The sequence below is a fragment of the Dacryopinax primogenitus genome (genome assembly GCF_000292625.1).
Source record: "Dacryopinax primogenitus strain DJM-731 SS1 chromosome Unknown DACRYscaffold_19, whole genome shotgun sequence".
In the NCBI taxonomy this organism is placed as follows: domain Eukaryota; kingdom Fungi; phylum Basidiomycota; class Dacrymycetes; order Dacrymycetales; family Dacrymycetaceae; genus Dacryopinax; species Dacryopinax primogenitus.
Window position 1 is genome coordinate 757242 of NW_024467216.1, and position 22220 is coordinate 779461.

The 22220-nt window shown below is 52.2% G+C and overlaps 7 protein-coding genes across 7 annotated transcripts; 4 read left to right on the top strand and 3 right to left on the bottom strand.

Moving 5' to 3' along the window:
- Positions 1 to 1024: 1024 nt before the first annotated feature.
- On the bottom strand, positions 1025 to 1983 carry DACRYDRAFT_57607 (NADP-binding protein; the record flags this gene model as incomplete). Its single annotated transcript, XM_040775457.1, has 3 exons — positions 1025 to 1318; positions 1373 to 1431; positions 1482 to 1983. The coding sequence occupies 3 exons, from the start codon at positions 1981 to 1983 to the stop codon at positions 1025 to 1027; spliced, it is 855 nt and encodes a 284-aa protein (XP_040625439.1).
- Positions 1984 to 2558: 575 nt separating this feature from the next.
- Positions 2559 to 6285, bottom strand: DACRYDRAFT_96660 (hydantoinase; the record flags this gene model as incomplete). The annotated part of the gene is made up of 14 exons (XM_040777391.1): positions 2559 to 2634; positions 2666 to 3309; positions 3358 to 3450; positions 3503 to 3577; positions 3624 to 3683; positions 3732 to 4361; positions 4410 to 4551; positions 4605 to 4972; positions 5031 to 5518; positions 5565 to 5621; positions 5679 to 5805; positions 5852 to 6023; positions 6074 to 6120; positions 6187 to 6285. The coding sequence occupies 14 exons, from the start codon at positions 6283 to 6285 to the stop codon at positions 2559 to 2561; spliced, it is 3078 nt and encodes a 1025-aa protein (XP_040625440.1).
- A 472-nt stretch (positions 6286 to 6757) lies between these two features.
- Positions 6758 to 7713, bottom strand: DACRYDRAFT_91048 (NADP-binding protein; the record flags this gene model as incomplete). The annotated part of the gene is made up of 4 exons (XM_040776992.1): positions 6758 to 7024; positions 7078 to 7144; positions 7195 to 7642; positions 7692 to 7713. 4 exons carry the CDS (start codon positions 7711 to 7713, stop codon positions 6758 to 6760), a joined length of 804 nt encoding a protein of 267 aa, XP_040625441.1.
- Positions 7714 to 8957: 1244 nt separating this feature from the next.
- DACRYDRAFT_57377 (uncharacterized protein) lies at positions 8958 to 12577 on the top strand (the record flags this gene model as incomplete). Its single annotated transcript, XM_040775437.1, has 14 exons — positions 8958 to 9016; positions 9066 to 9237; positions 9286 to 9412; positions 9458 to 9514; positions 9565 to 10052; positions 10106 to 10473; positions 10527 to 10668; positions 10718 to 11350; positions 11401 to 11463; positions 11509 to 11583; positions 11631 to 11723; positions 11772 to 12061; positions 12110 to 12448; positions 12502 to 12577. The coding sequence occupies 14 exons, from the start codon at positions 8958 to 8960 to the stop codon at positions 12575 to 12577; spliced, it is 2982 nt and encodes a 993-aa protein (XP_040625442.1).
- Positions 12578 to 13225: 648 nt separating this feature from the next.
- DACRYDRAFT_118784 (cyclopropane-fatty-acyl-phospholipid synthase) lies at positions 13226 to 14957 on the top strand (the record flags this gene model as incomplete). The annotated part of the gene is made up of 6 exons (XM_040770657.1): positions 13226 to 13356; positions 13406 to 13652; positions 13703 to 14013; positions 14063 to 14436; positions 14484 to 14772; positions 14828 to 14957. 6 exons carry the CDS (start codon positions 13226 to 13228, stop codon positions 14955 to 14957), a joined length of 1482 nt encoding a protein of 493 aa, XP_040625443.1.
- Positions 14958 to 15445: 488 nt separating this feature from the next.
- On the top strand, positions 15446 to 16441 carry DACRYDRAFT_83728 (uncharacterized protein; the record flags this gene model as incomplete). The annotated part of the gene is made up of 1 exon (XM_040776636.1): positions 15446 to 16441. One exon carries the CDS (start codon positions 15446 to 15448, stop codon positions 16244 to 16246), a length of 801 nt encoding a protein of 266 aa, XP_040625444.1. The 3' UTR covers positions 16247 to 16441.
- Positions 16442 to 18400: 1959 nt separating this feature from the next.
- Positions 18401 to 21250, top strand: DACRYDRAFT_24553 (cyclopropane-fatty-acyl-phospholipid synthase). The gene is made up of 8 exons (XM_040773731.1): positions 18401 to 18719; positions 18786 to 19007; positions 19062 to 19441; positions 19490 to 19748; positions 19798 to 20108; positions 20162 to 20535; positions 20586 to 20874; positions 20926 to 21250. The coding sequence occupies exons 3-8, from the start codon at positions 19311 to 19313 to the stop codon at positions 21038 to 21040; spliced, it is 1479 nt and encodes a 492-aa protein (XP_040625445.1). The 5' UTR covers positions 18401 to 18719; positions 18786 to 19007; positions 19062 to 19310; the 3' UTR covers positions 21041 to 21250.
- The last annotated feature ends 970 nt before the right edge of the window (positions 21251 to 22220 follow it).

Genomic DNA, 22220 nt, shown 5'->3' on the forward strand with positions numbered 1-22220 from the left:
AAGGATGAGGTCATATGAGGTCATGCACAGCCATGCACAGCAGGTCACCTGACCATCCAATCCTTCCAGCAGGTTCCAGCACATGCCAAAGTATACCAGCTACTTCCATGTCATAAAGGCTTAGTCATGTCTCTTGACCAAGCAATGAGCTGGTGCCCTGACAGTGGACCAGAAGCATGCTTTCATATTCTGCTTGAAGTCTTCCCATATGGCAGGTTTTGGATCCAGGTCATGCCACCATGCTGAGACACCCACACCACAAAATGACCAAGTGATATTGACCTTCCATTCTGAGGGAACCCAACAGAGTTCCATGCCATCTTCCATAGCCTGAAGCCAGACTCCTACATTCTCAGAGGTAAGGCCTTCAAAGCAAGGGGCATCCTTCCAGCCAGCCAGAAGGTGGTTGAAGTCAAATCGCTGTTCTTGCCCAACAACTTCTGTAATCAGTGGTACTTCATGAGACTGGGAGAGCAGAACCATTTGCTGTACCAGATCCCAAATCAACTGCACCAAGCTTGCCTGGTCTTCAGCCATGGAGATGGCCACACCAGCAGCTTGGTGTGCTGCCTCTGCAGCAGAGGATGTATTTGGGTGAGGTGTTGGTGGACATTGGCCAACTGTGGCACCATCTTCAATATGTGTCAGGACAGTGGTGCTCTGAGGTGAGTCTGGAGGAGCTGATGCAGGTTGAGTGGGTGTGGTCATTGTTGCCAAGTTCCTTTAAGAGAAGGACTGAGGTCAGATTGTGGTTTCCTGCTACCAACTGTTGAGTTGTCAATTAGGGGAGAATAGATAACATGGTGTGGATTGGCCTGCCACAGGCCAATCCGTCCCTATATACATATAGGCTACATAGATAGTCTAATGGAATCAAATTCCGGTGCCTTGAGGTTGCGCAAGGGTCCTGCACTGCCACTCTTGGCACAAACTCGACAGGTCTAACGAACTTTTCCTGGTGCAAGTTGCCATCGGCAATGCATTTCGTCTGATATATGTTTGCTAATGAAGAGACTGGCTAAGACTACAGGCTTGTGGACCACGTACTGTACTTATCGGCATCAGTCTTTAGTGCATTAGCTTTGCCCAGCATGGACTGCACTCCGTCCATGCCAAGAGGGAATCTCATAGGTAGGTTCGGCTCCTTGACGAGGTCGTAGATGATTTGCACTGCCGAGTCAACATCAGCACCCGGTGCAGAGCTGACGTATTGTCGCGTCAACATGCTGGAACTATCTTTATATGCTGGGTGAGGAGGCAAAGTGATGACATTTTGGGATCCTCGCGTCTTGAACGATCCCGAAACAATCAAACACACCTGCATAATAGCTGATTAGAAAGACTTTTAAACAACCGGAGATTCGGCACATACTCGGATATTCCACGCTGGCACGAGTTCTTTCTCAAGGCCCTCTATCGCTCCTTCCAAAGCTGTTCTAGCCATCAGGGTAGAGAGAACAGGTAGTGTGACCCATAGATACCTTGCTTGGCTGCGCTATAGTACGAAAGGGCAGGTGCACCGTAATTGGCAGCCATTGAGGACATCACCAACAAAGTGCCGCCGACAGAGGGCCCGTTCACTTCTCTAAAGAACTCGATCGCAGCGCGGGATACGTCAGCAGCACCCCAGAAATCGACGTCGAACATCTGCCTCGCTTCTGATGATCTAGTCGCCGTCTCGAATTCTCCAAGAACACCAAAGGCGGCATTACTGTAAACAACGTCGATGCGACCAAACACTTCCTTAGCTTTAGAAAAAGCGGCATCCACATCGGCGGGTTTGCTGACATCCAGTTTCAGAACCAAGAGGCGGTCCCGACCGTATTGAAGATCATCCAGTGCCTCGGGTTTGCGGAGTGTTGCGATGACGACTTCGCCCCTTTTGAGCAGGAGCTCAGTCATTGCTCGTCCAAATCCCGACGAGGCGCCAGTAACTGAAATAATGTTATCAGGTATTGCATGGCTCAAACACTGCAGCGACATACTCAGCCAGACCTTGTTCGACATCGTGTAAGGCGGCTGAAGTCGTCGATAGGAAAGTGTAAGAGGGGTAGACCATCAATTCGAGGTCTTTATAAACAATAATCTGCGCCAGCTCCGGCATCAGACCGTTCTCCATAGGATCTTTAGGGCTTGCAGTCGGCGCGTACTTCGCATGTGTCGTTGCTCAAGGGCTCCCAGAACCCGGTCGACAAAGATGGTTTTGACGACATTGGTCCGCGTGCAAATTTCGTCCGTGAGCTCGCCCGAAGCTGGGAAAACCAATGTAAACTAGAACGAAGTGTAGAGTTATCATTATCGTGTTCGATTAAGGGCCGTTGACGTTGCCGATGTGGGGATAAGCGGGCAAGGAGCCCCTATCTCTGCATCCTCCGTTAGTTGTCCGACTCGGGATCGGACGAAAGCATCCAACATAACCGGGGCGTATTCATGGGACTCGATTCCTTTTGCAAACATAGACAATACATTCGAGACCGGGTGGTGAATGTTCCGAAACATCTAAGCCATAACGAGTATTGTCTCGAATCCTTCCTTTCTAAATTATCAACATGCGCTGATCATGCGCCAAATTCCTCGATCACGCTCTTTGGTTGGATATACTTTCCTAGAGGGACGTACTTGACCTCGGGAAACCTACATCAAGTCAGTCAAACGTCAATCGCACGGCCTGAGCACATACCCAAAGGCACGACAGTCGCCAATCTCCAAACCTCTCTCAGTGTCCGTCCACTGGGGTGCAGCCGTTACGCCAAGGACGATAACGCGCAGACCATACTTGTAGTCCGGGGTACCAAGGGCAGCGCCATTCTGAGCATCAATGACCATGATAAGGTCGGGTACGGAGGCCAGGACTATCGGCTTGCTGCCATCTTTCGGATCGTGTTCTGCGTACAGGTTCTCGTTCTTGAAGGGGATCATCAGCGTGCCTTTGTATTTCTCGACCGGGCCGTCTGTGGGCTCGCTATCATCTGCCAGGGCCTGGATAGTGACACGGCCGATCGTATGTCCCTTATAAATGCTGCGAGAAACATCGACGATCTTTCCGCTGAACAGGACCCTGCCAGTCTCCTTTCCCCCGAGAGCATCGACGATGATATTCCCGACGTTGCCAATCTGTGCGCTCTTCCGGGCCAGAGCAACAGCGCGACCGATGCGCCAAGCCAGAGAGACAGTGTTGTTGATCATAGCCTTGCGGCAATAGCCAGCGGTCAGAGGACGGAGCGCACAACCGACACTGGTGCCCATCTCCGTACAACACGCGCGGAAAGCTGCATCGTGGTCTCGGTCGCCCTTCACCCGGGTCATGAACTACAGATTTATTGAGCATTCACGTCCCCCCTTCGACCTTGGACGAACCATGACGTTTCCATCACCACTCGCGATGGCCGAAGGCAACAGGTTGGCGCACTTGTGCGTGTCATCATACACGTTCGGGGTAGTTTGCCAACTCTAGACAAGTTTGTTTAGTCATGCCCGAAGACACTTTAGTCGCTGAACGCACAGTAGGATAAGCACGTCCCATGAAGTCGCCGTCAATAACTGGCCAACCAAAGACCTCGCTGCTCGAGAGGATCATCTACCGCAGAATGAGCACACGCTACAGTCGATAATTAACGGCGTACGTTGATCATTCCGTTCCCACCACCAATCTCGAGCGCGGCAAACCCAGCAAGCTTCGTAATCTGCCAAAAGTCAACAAAATGTCCACTAACACCGCACCCCACACTCACACCCATGAACTTAAGTAGCTCCTCAGTCGCTTCCTGATACTCGTCCCCCGACAGTCTCTCATCCGCTACCTCCGGGCTCCCCAGCCCTCCCCCCCAACCGATGAGCGCGTCGTCCTCCAAGCTCCCCAGATCGATCACTCTGATCACCGCTCCCTTCCTTAGCCCTTCCCTCAGCCGCAAGTAGCGCTGGTACGGCGAGCCCCCACCTCCACAGCCGAGGATATACGCACCATCGGCGATGAACTCTAGGTCGAGCTCAGAAAGCGTCCATGCCCCCTGCTCCACTCTAGGCCGATAGTCAACAATCTCCTTCGCGGTGGGTACATGCTCCGGTTCCTCGGGCTCATACGCCCCGTTTACCAGCGTCCCCGCTTCCCCGTCCTCGTCTTCCTCGCCCACCTCTTCCGCTTCCCCGGTAACGCCCTTCCATTCCCCAGCAGCCTTGACGTAGAACCTGCACCTTCCAGCAGTATACGCGATCGGGATAGCCTCGCTCTCTATGATACTGACTTTGTCCGGGTTCGCGCCGGCCTTGATCGCCAGGTCCATAGCGCGGTGCTCGATGAGCTTGCGCACTTCCGGGATAGAGCGGGAAGAGATCTCCTCCACTGTGTCGACTGTGCCTGCGACCTGTGGGGGGTTCAGACGTGCTTCATTGTACGGAGGGGGAGTACATACCTGGGCAATTGCAGCCCCACACGCGTTCGCCACGCCAGAATTCTTGAACTTGACTACGCGGCTCACGCCATCCAAATGATCCGGGGCAAGAATCGCGCCTCCCCCAACCAGGTACACCGGTATGTCCGCAGCCGAGGTCTTCCTACCTCCGGCATCAGCATGTCTGTGACAACAAGGGACAGGAATGAGACCCACATCGAGTCCAGCGTGGTCTCGAGCATACTCTTAATCCTCGCCTGGGCTTTCTCTACCATCCCCTTCAGCACGTGCTTCACCAGACTCTTGTCCCCCACATCTCCCACCCTTCCGCTCGCGACCGCAATATCCGTCGCTGTGAGCACCTTTCCGCCAAATACGAGCGCCTCGGAAGTTATGCGATACCCGACACTGTCGGGTCCTACGCTGACTCTCCCGTCTTCTGGGTGCGTGCGGACGAGCGAACCTCCACCTAGACCGATCGAGACGACGTCAGGCATCGAGAAGTTGAGTCGGACACCGCAGAGATGATGCTTCGCCGCGGCTTGACGAGGGAATCCGGTGGGGAGGAGCATGCCGATGTCACTCTGCCAGTACACGAAGAGTTAGCCACCGCCCCAGTAGAGAGAGAGCCCGGCGACGTACGGTGGTCCCACCAATATCAACAACTAACGCGCCCTCGCCTTTCTCCTGCCCCATCTCGAGCTGGGCTAACCACGCCGCCCCTCTCATACTATTCGTCGGCCCGCTACTGAACGTCCTGATGGGGAACTTGGCCGCCTGGGCACAAGTGAGCAGCGTCCCGTCGTTCCCAGTGATAAACACCGGACAACTGAGGTTGAGCAGTGCCGCAGCCCTACGGAACCCGCGGACCGTCTGGCGGGCATAAGAGAGCAGTGCGGCGTTGAGGATGGACGCGTTCTCCCTGTCTAGCAGGCCGATGTTGGATATCTGCTTGGAGATCGTTATGTGCGCTCTGGGCAGGAGACGGCGGACGATCGATGCGACGGCTTCTTCTTGCTTGTAGGTGTGGTCGATGGGAGCATACACGGAGGAGATGGCGATGGCGTGGATGTTCGCTGCAGCGATCTCTTTGCATGCTGCTTCTACTTCCGCAGGGATAACGGGCGCGACTGGAGGATATGTTAGCGGGTATTGGTGGGGAGGAGGGGGACGTACTCTCTCGACCGTCAATCTGCAGCCCTCCAGAGAGCATGAACACGGGCCCCTTGAGGACTGCGTTCTCGTCCAGTCAGCACGAGCATATAAGATGGAAGTTGACGAACGACGCACTGCTCCTCAGCTCTCTTGGGAAGCTGGCGAAGGGCGGGCATTTGAGGCTGAATGGCCCGCACAGACGGATCACGGCTACTTTATGCAATTTCCTAGGGTCACGAGTGATGAGTGCATTGACGAAATGCTGTCTTTCGTTAGTGGCAGGCATCAGTAGAGCAGAGAATGCATACAGTAGTGCCAATAGAGAGAGCCTGTATCTTGCTCAAGTCCGATACGTCCTTGAGCACCATCTGGACAGCGCTGACGATGCCGTCCATCACTTCTGGCGTCGTGGGGCTCTTGTGGCCGGAGAGGACAGCATTCTGCTTATGATCTTCGGAGAGAGCGAGGAGGACGGCGTCGCTAGCAGGTATGAGAGGGTATTGGAGGAAGGTGTGTGATCATGAGCGTACGTGTTCGTCCCCCCTACATCTACGCCTAGACGGTACACAACGTCTGCCTTGTGCTCGTTGTCGTGCGCATGTTCGTGGGTGAGGTGGAAAGCATGCTCGACGCTGTGTATGACATGCTCGACGCTGTGTATGACATGCTCGACGGCTGTCTCAGAGTGTGCGATGATGTCTTCTGCGCCTTTGATGACGTCGCTTGAGATTGGGATGCTCATGGTCGTCGCTGATGAAGTTGATGGATAAGGAAGGAAGAGTGATATGAGTGAACATGGTTATCGCCATTGGAAGAGTTGGACGTCACAGACCGTTTGTGATAAAATGACCGAAGTGCCAATCATATGTCTTCAATAAGCGCTCATCGGACAATCACCGGAATGTCACATTCACTGAATCAGGTTATCAGCAGTCTGTTATTAATCACGCTCGGTGCTCATTACTCAAGATCTCCACCAATTGTATTCGGCCGGTCTGACCTATTAGCCTCCCACTCCCTCTCCAACTCCCTAGCAAGGCTCATCCCTTTTGCGGCGTGTATTGCCTATGTTGCAACCTATCAATCCGAAGGAAGACTGAGCCTGTACTCGTGCATAATTGATCTAGTGACTTCGTTTTGATATTGGGTGCTGGAGGGGACAACAGTTCTCCGATCGAAGACCTCGGCTCACAATGACCAGACCGGTTGAATCACTATCCATCACAGTCCAAAAGTGCGCCAACTGTCCTCATAACTTGGACAACATCTAGCCCTAGTGAAAAATGGAGTGGCGGATTCGGCAGGTGGGCAACCTCATATATAGTCGCGACCTCTTCATCAGCGTCGTCGGGACACTCCCCGATCGCTAATGCACTGCGAAAGATAGCTGTGGTTTCGTTGTTGTAGTTTTGATAAACAGGAAAAACATTTGCCTGTTGGATGATTTGGGTTTGGAAGAAATCAGGTTCGATCAAGGTGATCTATGCAGTTGTGTTAGCAGCACGCGGGACATGTCGAGACATACCCAACGCACCTTGATATTCCAATACGGTTCGAGTTCCATCGCCAGCATCTTTGTGAAACCCTCTAGGGCGTGTTTTCTGTTCCTCTTGAGCGAGAGCCCCCGCCCCAACATCATGAAAGAGCTTACGAAGCCGTATAATGTCCGAAGAGAACCAGGGGGCCAAGTCCAGCTACAGACAACTTCTGCAACAAGCGTCCGCCAGCGCCGGGAGGATTCACATCTCTGAAAACGCGGATTGCTTCCCGGCTGACGTTGACCGCGGCCCAGTAATTCGTCTCGAAGATCTTCCTTGCGGCACCCTCGGGCGTATTTTCACTCGAACCGAGGAGTGTAGAGCCAGGGTTGTTGAACACTACGTCAATACGACCGAATGCGTCGATCGCTTTCTGGAATGCGGGAAGGATGTCGGAAGACACTGCGACGTCCAGCTTCAAGACCAGGAGACGGGTCTTGTCGTATTGGCGTGTTAGATCAGCGAGCATATTCGGTTTTTGAAGGGTCGCGATGACGATGTTGCCGTTCTTCAACACGTGTTCGGCCATGGTGCGACCAAAACCGGTCGAAGTGCCAGTGACTACGTATAGCATAAGCAATCGGGTGGTGAGAAGACGGACTGGGCTCACTGAACCAGACCTGACATGCCATCGGATGGGGGAACCGCAGATCAGAGATTCAGATCGCCAGTTATATATGAGACAGATCTTGGCTTTTAGAGGTTGTAGGGTGTTTGGAAGACCGGGAAAGAGGAGGTCGGACAACCCGCAAGTGTTGACGTCGACGGACCGGCAGCACCATTATAAACACAAGGGCCGCGAAAGGAGAGGAGGCAGCTAGAAGGAATGAGCTTAAGGGCTACGGCCTTTGTCATCATATTGTTTGCATGTTCCTTCTTTTATCGCTGGCGATGAGGCGGGGAAGCAGAAGACTGGCCCAGGGTGGTTGTGGAGAAGAGTGCTACACGGACGCTTAGGTGGTAGATAGACAGGCGGGCGCTCAACCAGAATACAGCGAAATATGAGTCGAGGACAGCTTATACACGGCGGTCGGCAAGGGGAAGTTGGTGGTCAGGCGGTGACTGTTCGGAGCCGAAAAGACGTGTCTCCGGCATTTCTATTCACAGCGGAAGAACGCAGAATTCTTATTGTCAGCGCTGACCATATCAACTTGCGGTCAGCCATCCTTCAAAGCGTTCTTGGTAAGTGCAAAGCAGGCAATTCGGAGCACGTACTTATTTGTTCAACGCAAAGACCAAATATTAACGTTTTATCATCTTCGATTCACGTGCAGCGGAGGGTAAACATCGACATAGTAGTGATGACGGAGTACTTGTGATCGGGCGAGGTGATATAGGCTGAATGAGAGGTGTGACTTGTTGCCGAATTCCGATCCACAATACCTCAGTGCCGATCAGTATAAGGCTCTCATCGGACGATCACCGGAATGTCACAATCGGGCTATCTTAGCGCCCATGTCTGTTAAAAGAAGCGCCCATTATACACTGCCACTTGAAGTGACCTCTCTGTTTCTCTCTTCCCTTTCCTGCGATAACCCGGATGTCCCTTACAAGAAGAAGAATGTCTAAGCTGCCTTATTCTAATCGGGTATCATATCATCATAACTGGATGGAGGCATGCCTCTGTACGGTAATGATACTTGGCAAATCAAGTAAACGATGAAGGTCTTCTCGGTCGATAACAGCTTCTCTCCTTCCTGCTCTTCTTTCCCAACTCTTTAGAATAAGGATGAGCATACCCATCTCAAGCGAGGTCATCAAAGGCGCAGAAGACCTTGTTGCTCAAGCAGAGAAGGCGGTCGAGCACGTTGTCGGAGGAGTAGGGCATGCACTGCATCTTCCCCATCTTCCGCACTTGCATCATGTCAACGGGCATATGGTGCACGAGCCGGAGGTCGTATACCGTCTGGGGGTTGACGTAGGTGGAACCAATACGTGAGTCTATTACCTCCAGAGCCGGAATCTCTATCGATCTTGTGTACAGAGACGCTGTTCTCCTAGCTCTCTCCGAAGATCATAAGAAGAATGCCGTTCTCTCGGCACACAAGTCGCCTACTACTGTAGACGTCATGGAAGGTATCATCAACGCCGTGTCCATGGTAGTAAAGGATGTCAAAGACATGTCTACCATCCAAGCGCTCTCTATCGGCACAACGGTACGCCTCTCTCCCAGCCCAAGAACAGCACATCCTAAGCTCTGATAGCATTTCGTCAACGCGTTGATCACCCGAGATCCTCGTCGCCTAGAAAAAGTAGCGGTGATAAGGCTCTGCGGGCCGTTCAGCCTCAAAACCCCTCCTTTTTCCGGGTTCCCCAGAGAACTGAGGCACAGTACGCCCCTCTCCCTCCAAACCACACGCTACTGATGTGCGGCAGTTCTCGGCGGGCCAGTGTTCATGCTCTCCGGAGGGTTGCAGATCGACGGGCGCGAGAGTACGTCCCCTTCCCCCTCCTTCCCATCCTCGCCGTACTCACTCCCCCAGTCGCACCCGTCCTCGAATCCGAGATCATCGCTGCCTGCTCGCAAATCGCCGCCGCAGGGATCCGTGCCGTCGCCGTCGCCTCCGTCTATGCGCCCATCGATTCCGTCTTCAAACAAGAAGAGCGCGTGGCAGACCTCGTGCGCGCCCACGTCCCCGGAGCGCTCGTGACCATCTCCAAACATATATCCAACATAGGCCTTCTAGACCGAGAGAACGCGTCGATCCTCAACGCCGCCCTGCTCTCCTATGCGCGCAAGACCGTGCGCGGCTTCCGTTCTGCCGCTCAGAGGCTGCAGCTCACTTGCCCAGTGTTCATCACCAGTAACGACGGGACGCTGCTAACGTGTGAGCAGGCGGCCAAGTTTCCCATCAGGACGTTTAGCAGCGGGCCGACGAATAGCATGCGGGGGGCGGCGTGGTTAGCCCAGCTAGAGATGGGACAGAAGAAAGGCGAGGGCGCGTTGGTTGTCGATATCGGGGGTACAACTGTGCGTCTGTTTCTCCTCCTGGTGTACTTCACAGGACTGAAGTACGGGTACAGACGGACATTGGTATGCTCCTCCCTACCGGGTTCCCGCGACAGGCCGCAGCGAGACATCATCTCTGCGGTGTCCGACTCAACTTCTCGATGCCGGATGTAGTCTCTATCGGCCTGGGCGGAGGGTCCATCGTACGCTCTCATACTGATGACGGGAGAGTCACCGTAGGACCGGACAGTGTAGGGTATAGGATTACCCAGGAGGCACTCGTCTTTGGGGGCAAGACGCTCACTGCAACCGATGTGGCTGTCGCGAGTGGCAGAGCCGCAGACGTGGGGGACAAGAGTCTGGTGGAGCATGTGCTCAAGGAGATGGTAGAGAAGGCCCAAGCGAGGATCAAGAGCATGCTCGAGACGACATTGGACTCGATGTGCGTTTCATCCCTATCCTTTGTTGTCAGAGACCTGCTAATACCGGACGTAGGAAGACGTCTGCTGCGGACATACCAGTGTACCTTGTTGGGGGAGGCGCGATACTCGCCCCGGATCATTTGGACGGCGTTAGTCGCGTAGTGAGGTTCAAGAACTCTGGCGTGGCGAACGCGTGCGGGGCTGCTATTGCGCAGGTGTGCCTAGCCCTCCTATTCCTATTCAAGCATCTCTGAACCGTATCAGGTAGCAGGCACGGTCGACACGGTGGAAGAGATCTCCTCGCGCTCTATCCCGGAAGTACGCAAGCTCATCGAGCACCGTGCTATGGACCTGGCGATCAAGGCCGGTGCGAACCCGGACAAAGTCAGTATCATAGAGAGCGAGGCTATCCCGATCGCGTATACTGCTGGAAGATGCAGGTTCTACGTCAAGGCCGCCGGGGAGTGGAAGGGCGTGTCCGACGCCGAGGCTGAAGCGACGCCAGAGGCCGAAGACCCGGAGCCGGCTGTCAACGGCAAAGACGTCAACTACGAGCCTGAGGAAGCGGACAAGATCCTCTCCGCGAAGGAGATAATGGCCTACCGCCCGCAAGTTTCTGATGCGCTATGGACGCTCTCGGAACTCGACCTCGAGTGGATCGCAGAAGGGTGTTATATCCTCGGCTGTGGGGGCGGCGGATCCCCGCATCATATGTTCCTTCAGATGAGGGAGGCCGTCAGGGGAGGGGAGAAGATACAGGTTAGGGATCTGAGCAGCTTGCCGGATGACGCTGTGCTTGGGTGGGGAGGGGCACTTGGGAGTCCGGAGGTCGCGGATGAGAGGCTCTTGGGGGAGGAGTATACGGAAGCGACGCAGGAGCTGATCAAGTTTATGGGTGTAAGTGGTCACCTCTATGCGGATGGCTCCTATTCTCAGCCATGACGTAGATCAAGGATGCTTTCGCTGGGTTTATCGCCCTCGAAATCGGCGGTGCGAACGGGATGATCAACGTACGTCATACGTGTGCATTTATGCAGCTAGCTGATATTCCGAAGATGACACTCGCCTCGAGTGCAGTGTATGGCTGGCCCGTCATCGATGGCGACTTTATGGGAAGGGCGTATCCGACTGTCAGTCCTTTGATCGTGCGAGTCACACAGTACTGATATGGTTGTAGAGCTGGCAAACCACCCCGAACGTTTATGATGATACCGGAAAGGCAAAGTTCTTACTTCCTTCGGTCATTTCCAGCGGAGACGGCAATATCATGGTAAGAGACTGAATTCGGAATATTGGTTGATCCTCATTCGTCATGCAGATAATGACGAAAGTCAAAGTTGATCGTGATCATGATTCTGCACTGCGTGCTGCCTGTACAGAGATGGGCACCTTTGTGGGATGTGCAATGGCCCCGTTGACTGCGGCTTACTGTCGGCGGGCAATGATTCACAACACGATATCCCTTTCCTGGAGGATTGGCCGTGCAGTTGCTTATGCCCGCAAATCCGCGCAGTTGGGCAATGTTGGCAACGTAATTATTGACTCTCTTGGTGGAAAGGAGACCGGACGCGTGCTTTTTAGCGGGAAGATCATCGATGTGGCTCGATCGTACGTGTGCACGTCCCCGAACGGTCTGGTTCGCTGATGAGAGGACAGGGTTTACAAAGGTCACACGGTCGGCCGGGTCACCATCGCTGTGTTGCAGGACCACGCTGAGCCTACGGATGGACCGGTCGAACAATTCCAGGGCACTCTCATGATTCCGTTCAAGAATGAGAATCTCTACTGCGAGCTCGACTTGAAGGACGGCAGCAAGCCAACGGTTATCGCAACAGTTCCAGACTTGATCATGGTTGTTGACGCCCAAAATGGGGCGGCACTTGGCACGCCGGATTACAAGTACGGTCTAAGGGTAATCATCATCGGTGTGACAGCTGCACCGCAGTGGACAGATACGCCCAGGGGTCTGGAAATAGGAGATTGTCGTGCATTTGGGTTAGCGCATCACTGAGAACCACAGGAATAATATTACTGATCACACTGCCCAGATTCCCAGAAATTCCTTATAAGGCGCTTGGCCAGTATGTGAAACCCAGGAGTGTAATTGAGGAATTCAGCACGTAGTCAAGCAGTGACAGAACCGAGGTAGATGGTGGTCGTCTTCGTCATCTGGGTATAACTGCATTTAATAGTTTTCGATGATGTGATGTTTTATTTTGATGAACCCCTGAAAGCTTATCGGTTATTCGGGTTCTGGGGCTCCTAATAATTAGAGCCGCAACGTCAATCCTCTTCCGTCCAGCCTCGGGGCCGGCGATTTCTCCTGTCCGATTTCAAACGCGTTGTGCAAGACCGACCACCATAACTCAGCACCGACCGCAGCCAAGACGCTATCTCCAGAAACACTCCATTTATGAGTACTAAGGCATAGCTTCGGGGATTATGTGTGCTTTGGCAGGGGACGATTGCCGTGGGAAGTGTATTGGACATGTGACGGTTGACGACCATGAATTGAGTGACTGTTACCAACAATGCAGTGCGGCACAACGTGTCAATCTTCTCATGCTCTCGGAATACAATTGCGGGACATTCATTTCATAAGTAAGCTGTTTGTTGGGGTCTCCCCACATTTGATGGTCTAGGGGCTATTTCTTCTGGTTGCTGGGCTGTATCTCTTCTGGTTTCTGGTATAAAGATCTGCTGGACTTGAACGATCATGCAGCTGCTCAGCTGGACTTCCTTCATCGACATCCCTCATTTCTCGCGCTTGCAATGTCTTCGACGATTGATATTGTTGCTTCACCTTCCCTCCACAAAGGCAACGCCTCGAACTCCCTCCTTCGTCGGGCAGCGCGAGCTGCCCTGGGTTCTCTCGATTCGTTCTCGGAATCCATGATCATCAGGTAGGCATCTCTGTAATCGATAATGCCAAGACTTTGAATGTTACAATAGCTTATTGGGGCGGATATCTCGTGGTCAGCTGCGCATTGTCACTCCAACAAAAACCTACAACTTTCCACTGGAGAACCCTCAGCCAAGTGCCAATGGAACCTCAGACGACGCTTCGAGCATGCATGTGACGGTCACAGTGCGAAACAATGCATTCTGGACACGCGTTCTCACTACGTCCGACCTTGGATTTGCAGAAGCCTATATGCTGTCCGAAATCGACGTGGACGACCTGAGTGCCTTCTTCAAGGTATGTCGAACAGCCTGCGCTACTTCGTTTCTTCCTGACATTGTATTCAGTTATTTATGTATAACCGCGACGAGCTGGAGCCTGTGTCAACGCTGAAATCATTGTTATCGTATATTCCGACATTCGGCTCTCGAAAGCTATTGGACCTCACGGTCTCTTTGGCGAACGTAAGCAACGGGAAGGCCAACGTATCAGCACATTACAATCTCTCCAATCGCATGTTCGAAGCATTTCTCAGCCGTGACAGAACGTATTCCTGCGGCTTGTTCGAAACATTAGACGAGGATCTAATACAACCACCAAAAGACAAACCACTGCGGGGACTCGAATCATTGGAAAAAGCACAGCTTCGGAAATTACGGTATGTTCAATTTACTTGCTGTCGTTGGCTTCTGATTGACATTTCTCAGGCTGAACGTTATCAAGGCAAACATCCGTGACGGGGACAGAGTTCTAGAGGTCGGCAGCGGCTGGGGCTCATTCTCCATCTATGCTGCCACTCTTTACAAGTGCACAGTCGACACCCTCACCCTGTCCGAAGAGCAAGCCGCCGTCGCTCGGGAACGCATCGCACGGGCTGGCCTCCAAGACCGAGTACGGGTCCATGTACTCGACTATCGGAACATACCAGCCGAATGGAATGGCCAATTCGACCGGTTTGTTTCCATCGAAATGATGGAGCATGTTGGCGCAGAGTACATGGAAACATTCTGGCAGGTGGTTGATCGGGCGCTCAAGAAAGACGGCGCTGGTTGTGTGGAGGTCATCACCCTACCTGAAGCGCGTAAGTGTTCCAGTTACGCAAAAAGACCTGAGCTGAGACTGCACCAGAGATGAGTAGATACCTAAAAGATGTGGACTTCATCAGGAAATACATCTTCCCAGGAGGGTTCCTACCCTCAGCCAATATGCTTCTCAACACCCTCAATTCCGGCAGTCAAAGCCGCTTGATCGTCAACTATGTCTCGAATATCGGTCCCCATTATGCACGCACTCTTAGAGAATGGCAGCGCAAGTTCCTGGCTAATTTCGACAGCGTTATTCTGCCCCAGTTGCAAGAGCAGTACAGCGTTTCGAACGAAGAAGTCGAGACGTTCAAGCGAAAGTGGGTTTATTACTTGTGAGTCGCTGCCACGTTTCACGTTCCGTGTCAAACTGATCACTGTATCCACTAGCACATTCTGTGAGGCCCTATTCGCTACTCGGTCTATCGGCTGTCATGTCATTTCTTTCACTCGCGAGGGCAACGTCGAGCTACCGTGTGATGTTCGACTAGAGGAAGAAATTGAAGAGATGTCTTTTTGAGTCGCTGCAAGGCGCTGGTTACGGCGGCCGCTGCTGTGCTTCCATGTATACTCTTTCTGTCCAGTATTCTGTGTGATATAATACCTTGTTTGCATCAGGATCACATCTGCTACTCCGGAGTGAACACCCTTGTCAATCCGCATGCGATCTGCCTCCAACTTCCCTTATTATAAGCAACTCTGATTTCTCCTTGCAGGACATCGCCGTCATTGACATTCCCAACAATTTTGTATAAGGTTGTCGTAGTTCCTCTTGTAATACGATGGTCATGGAAGAGCTTGTCAATCAACCCAATAAATCCACAAACACCAATGTTGTCCATATGACACTAGTAAGATTCAGAGTCGGCGCATTCTCGAATGGGACCAAGCGCAATTGCTTGTGTTAAGTCCGCACTTCCTCCGTTTCTCTTCACGGCTCAACGTTCACGATGCCTCCAACCCTGTCATCGAGACGACGACTACGACGGCCTCCCCGTCCACTTCATGATGCCCCCTCTATTTGACCGCATCCTTCAGTACCTCCCACTACCCCGCATCCTCAGTCCGCTGCCCGACTTTCTGTGGGCAGTCTCGTTGGGCCTGCCTCCGATCCTTCGGGCCATCTGGTCAAACCCGAGCCTCTTGTTCCAGTTGAAGCGGCTCCAACAACTTGGGCAGTACCAGTTCTGGAAAGTATTCGGTCCCGAGGTCGACAAGAACGCTGCTCCTGTCAAGTGTCAGCTGTTGCCGTGGGCAGAAGGAGTTGTATTTGAGATCGGTGCAGGGCATGGGCACAGTCTCAAATATATGACGCGCCAGCAAATCACAAAGTACTATGCGTTGGAACCGAATACGGATATGTGGCCAGGGCTACGGAAAGCGATCATGGAAGCGGGGTTATCCGAAGAAGACGGCAGTGCGGTACTACTGCCGTATGGGGCAGGCGACATCGACAAATTTGTCGAGCATTTGGGGGGCGAGAACAAGGTCGATACGCTAGTCTCGATCCTCGTATTCTGCTCTGTTCCGAATACACAACAAGTCCTTCCCACTCTTTGCGAGCGCTTGCTCAAGAAAGGAGGGTCTCTGCTTATGTATGAGCACTGTCTATCCCCGGTACCGTCGTCTCGACTATACCAGCGCTTGTGGACACCCATTTGGTCGATCGTCTTCGATGGGTGTTGCCTGGACAAGGATACGATGACGTGGGTTAATCAGGTCAAGTGGTCGGATAAACATGTTTGGAGGAAGGAGGGTGAACCGGAATGGAGTTTGTTCTTCCATGGAGTTGGGAGGTTCATCTTGTAGAGTGCGCTCGGATGATGAAAACACGGGTATGAGCATTAATGGCGTTTGACCAACCAGAACCTCACTGCCTCTTGTGTGGATCGACAAAGGTGTCAGCGGTCGGTGATGAGCACCTATATCGACAGTTGGGTTGATTGGAAAGTTTGAAAGTCAGGGCTATCAGTATCATTTGTCTATAGGTTGCCGATTGATTGCACATAGCAGCATCTTGCTCCCCGCTGCTTTTTGGCACATTCAAGTTCCGAAACATAAAACTTGTTTCCCCAAGTCCCCGACGACTTAATAATCCGTCATTTCGTCTCTCAGTCTGGGATGTCTCGGTCGTCAAACTCGCCCTGTTCACGTCGGTCGGTCGGCATTGAGCATTGAGGCTGACTACGACTGTATTGCTGTGTTCCTGCTCGTGGAGATTTGTTTTGAATCAACTGCCGAAGTTTCGGCTGCTTGCGCTCCATGCGTATTTGCATAACTTGCACACGTCGATGGCATGACAATGCCAAACCAGGACAACCCCATACCCCTCACCCGTTGTCTGGAATTGTCCCATCTCTCCCACACCTCGTAACAATGCAATCTTGTATAATCTCCGGAAGGAGCCCTCGGTACTGTGCCTTTGTCTCCTCGGAGGCCGGAATGTCGTCGAATTTGGGCCGGCGGCTTGGCCGGGCCGTCGAAATACCTCTTTGACCATTCGACCCGGGACAAATCACGGAGAACAGATGTTTATACACGGAATAACAAGCCACCGGAATCTGCCGGTCAAGATAATCGGGTAGGGGAGCTGGCCAATCACGCAGTGAAACAGATCAATTTGAAAGGAGCGGATCTGGAAGCATCTCATGAAAGTTATAATAATTCCATCAGCGCATGTCGTAATATGCGAGATGGTCACCAGGTATATCAGATTGAATGGTTGCAGCGGATCAGTAGGCATCGCACCGGCGACATGGAAATTACACAAGGACGTTCGATTTTTATAGATGCGTGTTCGGCATAGTCCTCTGTTGGGCAGCTCCCAGTTAACCAGGTTCTTGGATGGGATCCGAGATCTTAAAATACAATCTCATAAACGGACAGTCCCAGGATACTCCCATTCAAAAGAAGGACCAGCACAGGATGTATAAGGTGGGCGTAAAGTGGGAAAAGACACTCACTGACGGCATGGTATCCGACCCTTTCTTCGGCCTAGGATCTCCTGCCGTGTCCTCGGCGCCTACAACTGCATTCTTCCTCACCATGCTGCCCTCCACACATGTTCCGTGGGGAGCAAAGCGTTCAGGATTGACTGGGTTCATGCATGCACTGTCGTGTGCGGCAACTATATAGACCAGAGAACAAACAAGGTTTCGCTGTACTGGAGGCGTACTATTTTGGCTCTCAAACTAAAATGTAAGTTTGAGTATAAAACATGCGCATTGCATGGAGCTACAGGACGTACGCACAAGGGTTGACTCGTGATGCAGTCCTGAGTGGAGATCTTAAAACCTTCTCGAGGTGAAGACGTGCTTCCGACGCTTCGGTAGAGGCGCATTGTTGATGAAGCCGGGTTTGAAATATTTAAGCTTGAAAATGTCCTCCAGAGTATTCCCGCTCTTTCGGACGACCACACACAACCCATTTCAAAGGCTGCCCGACCGAACGGAACACGAGGCGCAATACTCGGCGACAACACAGAGCAGTGATCCGACACGTCATGCTCATAAGTACTGTCGGTACTGTGGCGAAGCTGTTATGTTGGGCAACACGCTGGGGAGAGCAGTTTAGGTTTAGACACTGTCCGATCAGGGTAGCTAATATAATACATTAGTGGCCCTGACTCGGGTTCGGTGGCAAACGTTACCTTGCTGATTATCAGGATGGCGTATCGTGGAGAAGGAAAGAACGTCACATAAAGCAAGAAAACCTTGGTGGGAGTAGGGGCGGAAAATTCGCACGCACCCTGCACACCGTCTGAACACGTTGCAGTTGCCATGAGGAGTCGCTTCAGCTGAGCATCCTCATCGTGAGTGTGAAAGGGATTAACGCTGATGCAATGAAATTCGAACATCACGGCACAAGCCGAGAAGGATTTGTGTCCGCGCCATCCTGTGGCGAGTACGTGCAAATTTGCTTCGCCAACCCCTTGTTTCAACTTCCCGTACTGCCCTTTCACCTGTGGAATGGGTACCTTTCCAACGGGCCGATGCCACGACTCTGTGGCAAAATGTGAGCGATGGAGGTCTCCTTCTGGAGGGACGATGTGTCGGCCCATGAGGTCAACGCATCCTCAATTGTGTGTCCAGATGACGAACGAATGCTGCTGTGCTGCTGGCATCCGAGAAAACAATCTCTCATTCCCAGTCACTTGCATATACGCATGTGTATCGGCGAGTTCATCCCGCCCGCAATGGACCAAGGACTTTCAATTCCATCAGTGGTCCCGCTCGGCCGTTCACGGGATTCTTTCCTCGACCAGCACGGAATTGCAGTCGCAGTGAGTTCCCTGTTTCCATCTTTCCCCACCCAAAATATTCTCATTGATGGTAAAATAAATGGATAGACGTCCTCCCAGCAACGGGATCTGTCGAATGACATGCTGGTTTGGACCGGCTCCGAGACAAGCCGCGGACGTGGGTCATCTTGCGATGCTGGGTTATTCTTCGGCCAAGAATCACACGATCGCCTTCTGAGTCGAGATTTCAGAGGGTGTATATCAGAAGGCTTTGGTGAAAACGCGGAACTTCCTTTGATCAACGCATATTTCTCTACTGCGGTATTCTTGGTAAGCACGCATGTATTCCTAATGACGCCTCGTTCAGCCCGCATTCCGTGTTAGCCTCCAGCGTGATGGCATCCCCACTATCATCAAAACGCTTCTTGCTACCGTGCGTCAAATCAATGACGGCTGGTCAAGTTTTGTATCTTCGATTCCCAGTCGGCCGGGCTCTTCCCGACTCTCCGAGACCCAACCAAGACTCGTGTGACGAAGCACAAACGTATAAAAGCATGTTGGACTTGCTAACACCGTTTGCCGTAACTCTCCCCTCGCTGTCGCTCTCCGCATCCTTGTTACTGTATTGTCATAATGGCTTCAACTGTCGATATAATCGCTTCTCCCTCCCTCCATAAGGCCGGTCTGTCAGATTCGCTTTGGCGTCGAGTTGCCAGAGTCGCCATGCGGCCGCTCGACTCCCTGGCAGAATCACTGGTGGTTGGGTACGCATCTCCCCTTGCCTATTTACGGTCGCATTTACACAGACGTAGTTTCCTTGGAGGGCTCACTCGTGGACAACTCCGAATTATAACGCCTGCAACCGTCTACAACTTCCCCACCGAAGAAGCCGAAGGGAAAATTCATCTCGGCGTCTACGATGTCGTTGGCGATACCACCGACATTCACGCTACGATTACAGTACGGAATGAGAACTTCTGGCTTCGCGTGCTCACTACGTCCGACCTCGGCTTCGCAGAAGCCTACATGATGGGAGAGATAGACGTGGATGATTTAACGTCGCTTTTTATGGTGCGTCATTGATTCATCCTAGGCAGAGTATTGCCTCACATCGTGGCAGCTGTTTATCTACAATCGAGACTCCCTTGCATCTGTATCATCATTTAAGTCATATCTTTCCTACATTCCCACCTTCGGTTCTCGCAAACTGCTCGACCTCACGGCATCGCTGGCGACACTCGACAATGCCAAGGCCAATGTCTCAGCGCATTATGACATGTCCAACCGTATGTTTGAAGCGTTCCTCAGCAGTGACATGACATACTCCTGTGGTCTCTTTGAGTCGATAGACGAGGACTTGATGGAGTGCCGAAAGGGGGAAGAATTGCTCGGTCTTGACCCCCTGGAACGAGCGCAGCTCCGCAAGCTAAGGTACGTAAACTGGCTCCGTTATATCAGTTTCAAAGCTCATTTTCCTTTCCCAGACACATATACAATAAGGCCGATATTCGAGATGGACACAGGGTCCTTGAGATCGGGACTGGATGGGGGTCGTTCTCTATTTTTGCTGCAACCCTCTCAAAATGCACCATCGATACTGTTACCCTCTCAGAACAGCAAGCCGCGCTTGCTCGAGCACGCATCGCCCGAGCTGGCCTGGAAGAACGGATTCACGTGCATGTTATGGACTACCGGAATATTCCTTCCGAATGGGAAAGTCAGTTCGACCGCTTCGTATCAATTGAAATGATGGAGCACGTTGGCGCCGAATATATGGACACGTATTGGGGCATGGTCAACAGGATGTTGAAGAAGAATGGAGCCGGCGTGGTCCAAGTCTCAACCCTTCCTGATGCTCGTATGTTCTTTCATATTGTGTTTTCGGGCATTGAGACTAATGCCCTGAAGGGATGAAAGCGTATTCGAAGGATGTTGACTTCATCCGAAAATGGATCTTCCCGGGCGGGTTCCTGCCATCGGCCAGTCTGCTCCTAAGTACTCTCAACTCCGGTAGCGAAGGCCGTCTTGTTGTCGAATCCGTCGGTAATATTGGTCCGCACTACTCGAGAACGCTTCGTGAATGGCAGCGCCGTTTCTTAACGACCTTCGAGAGTGTTGTTGTTCCGGAATTACGCCAACAGTACAATGTGGCACGGGCTGAGTGCGAGAGCTTTAAGAGGAAGTGGAACTACTACTTGTGCGTAATTGCATCTGCCTCGATCCGTTATTCTCATTACATCTCCCGCAGCTCCTACTGCGAGGCAGGATTTTCCACCCGCACTCTTGGCTGCCATATCATCTCCTTCACACGGGAAGGAAACATCGAGCTGGGCTGCGATGTCCGCTGTGACGAGGACATATAGGACCTCGATGTTGTTTGTTTGTTTTGGTTCGATCCCTCTCGCCCTGGGTTCTTTGACTGCACCGCCCGTGCGTTTCTACTCTCCCCTCGCCGCACACGCGGCACCTACGCCTATAACAAAAGCAGTCGCTAAACGATTGAATAATGTCTTTATTCGGGTATCATTATTTCTTGGATGACCTCATCGCCTGTAGTTAGTAATAATTTGAAGTGCATTCGGTATTTTGAACGAGTGGTCTGGATCGTTCGTGGATATGAAAGAAGTGGATATTCGCGAAAGGGCCGGAAGGTACGGGGCCGAGTGTTGATGTATTTGACTACCAGAATGAGAGGTAATTCCTCCGATGACCCCTTTCGGGCGCATTTTGCCTACAATGACCCCTCGGGCGCAAATCCCTGAAATGACCCCAAGGCCTGCCCTAAGCAACCACAGACCTTCCAATTAAGGAAAGGGGTGATAACAGTTCAAGATGCGCTAGGGTCCGGTCTCTTCGTGTCGGTTTATAAAGCATGTTCCGACGATTAATTCGCAGGCTTTGTTTTGTTTTTTCATTAGTTATGTTACAGTAAATATCAATTTATTCTGCATGGATGCCTCGTATAATAATTCACCGATTTTCACCATCGTAAACATAGGTGAGGAAACACCGCACTTTTACAGCAAGGCAATGAATTTTGCAGCAGTTCTTGAAAATAATAGATACCATACACAATGCCAACCAGCTTGTCTTTTGAAAAAGGTCTGTTCTAATAACAAAACATTCACAAAACGCGTTGTTGGATTGACCGGAGGCACGTGCTTCTATTGCCACAGCCACTGCTTTCCTTATTTGGTTACTTAGGGCAGGCCTTGGGGTCATTTCAGGGGATTTGCGCCCGAGGGGTCATTGTAGGCAAAATGCGCCCGAAAGGGGTCATCGGAGGAATTACCTCACTAGAATGACTAAGCTGGTCTAATCACGGTACGCCTGTGCTTCTGTGGCAGTTTCCAATACGTTGCTTCAGGTGGAAGGAAGACGATATCACCCTCCAAGGACGATCACTCCCACATGTTACCTGCGGGGCTGAGGAGAAAGCGTCACCTGACTGCATGGCAGCACACATCGACGTGTAGGTCTACGGCAGAATCGCGGTATAACTTAGCAAACCCGCCCACACTTTCCCACGTCCTTCCACAAGGT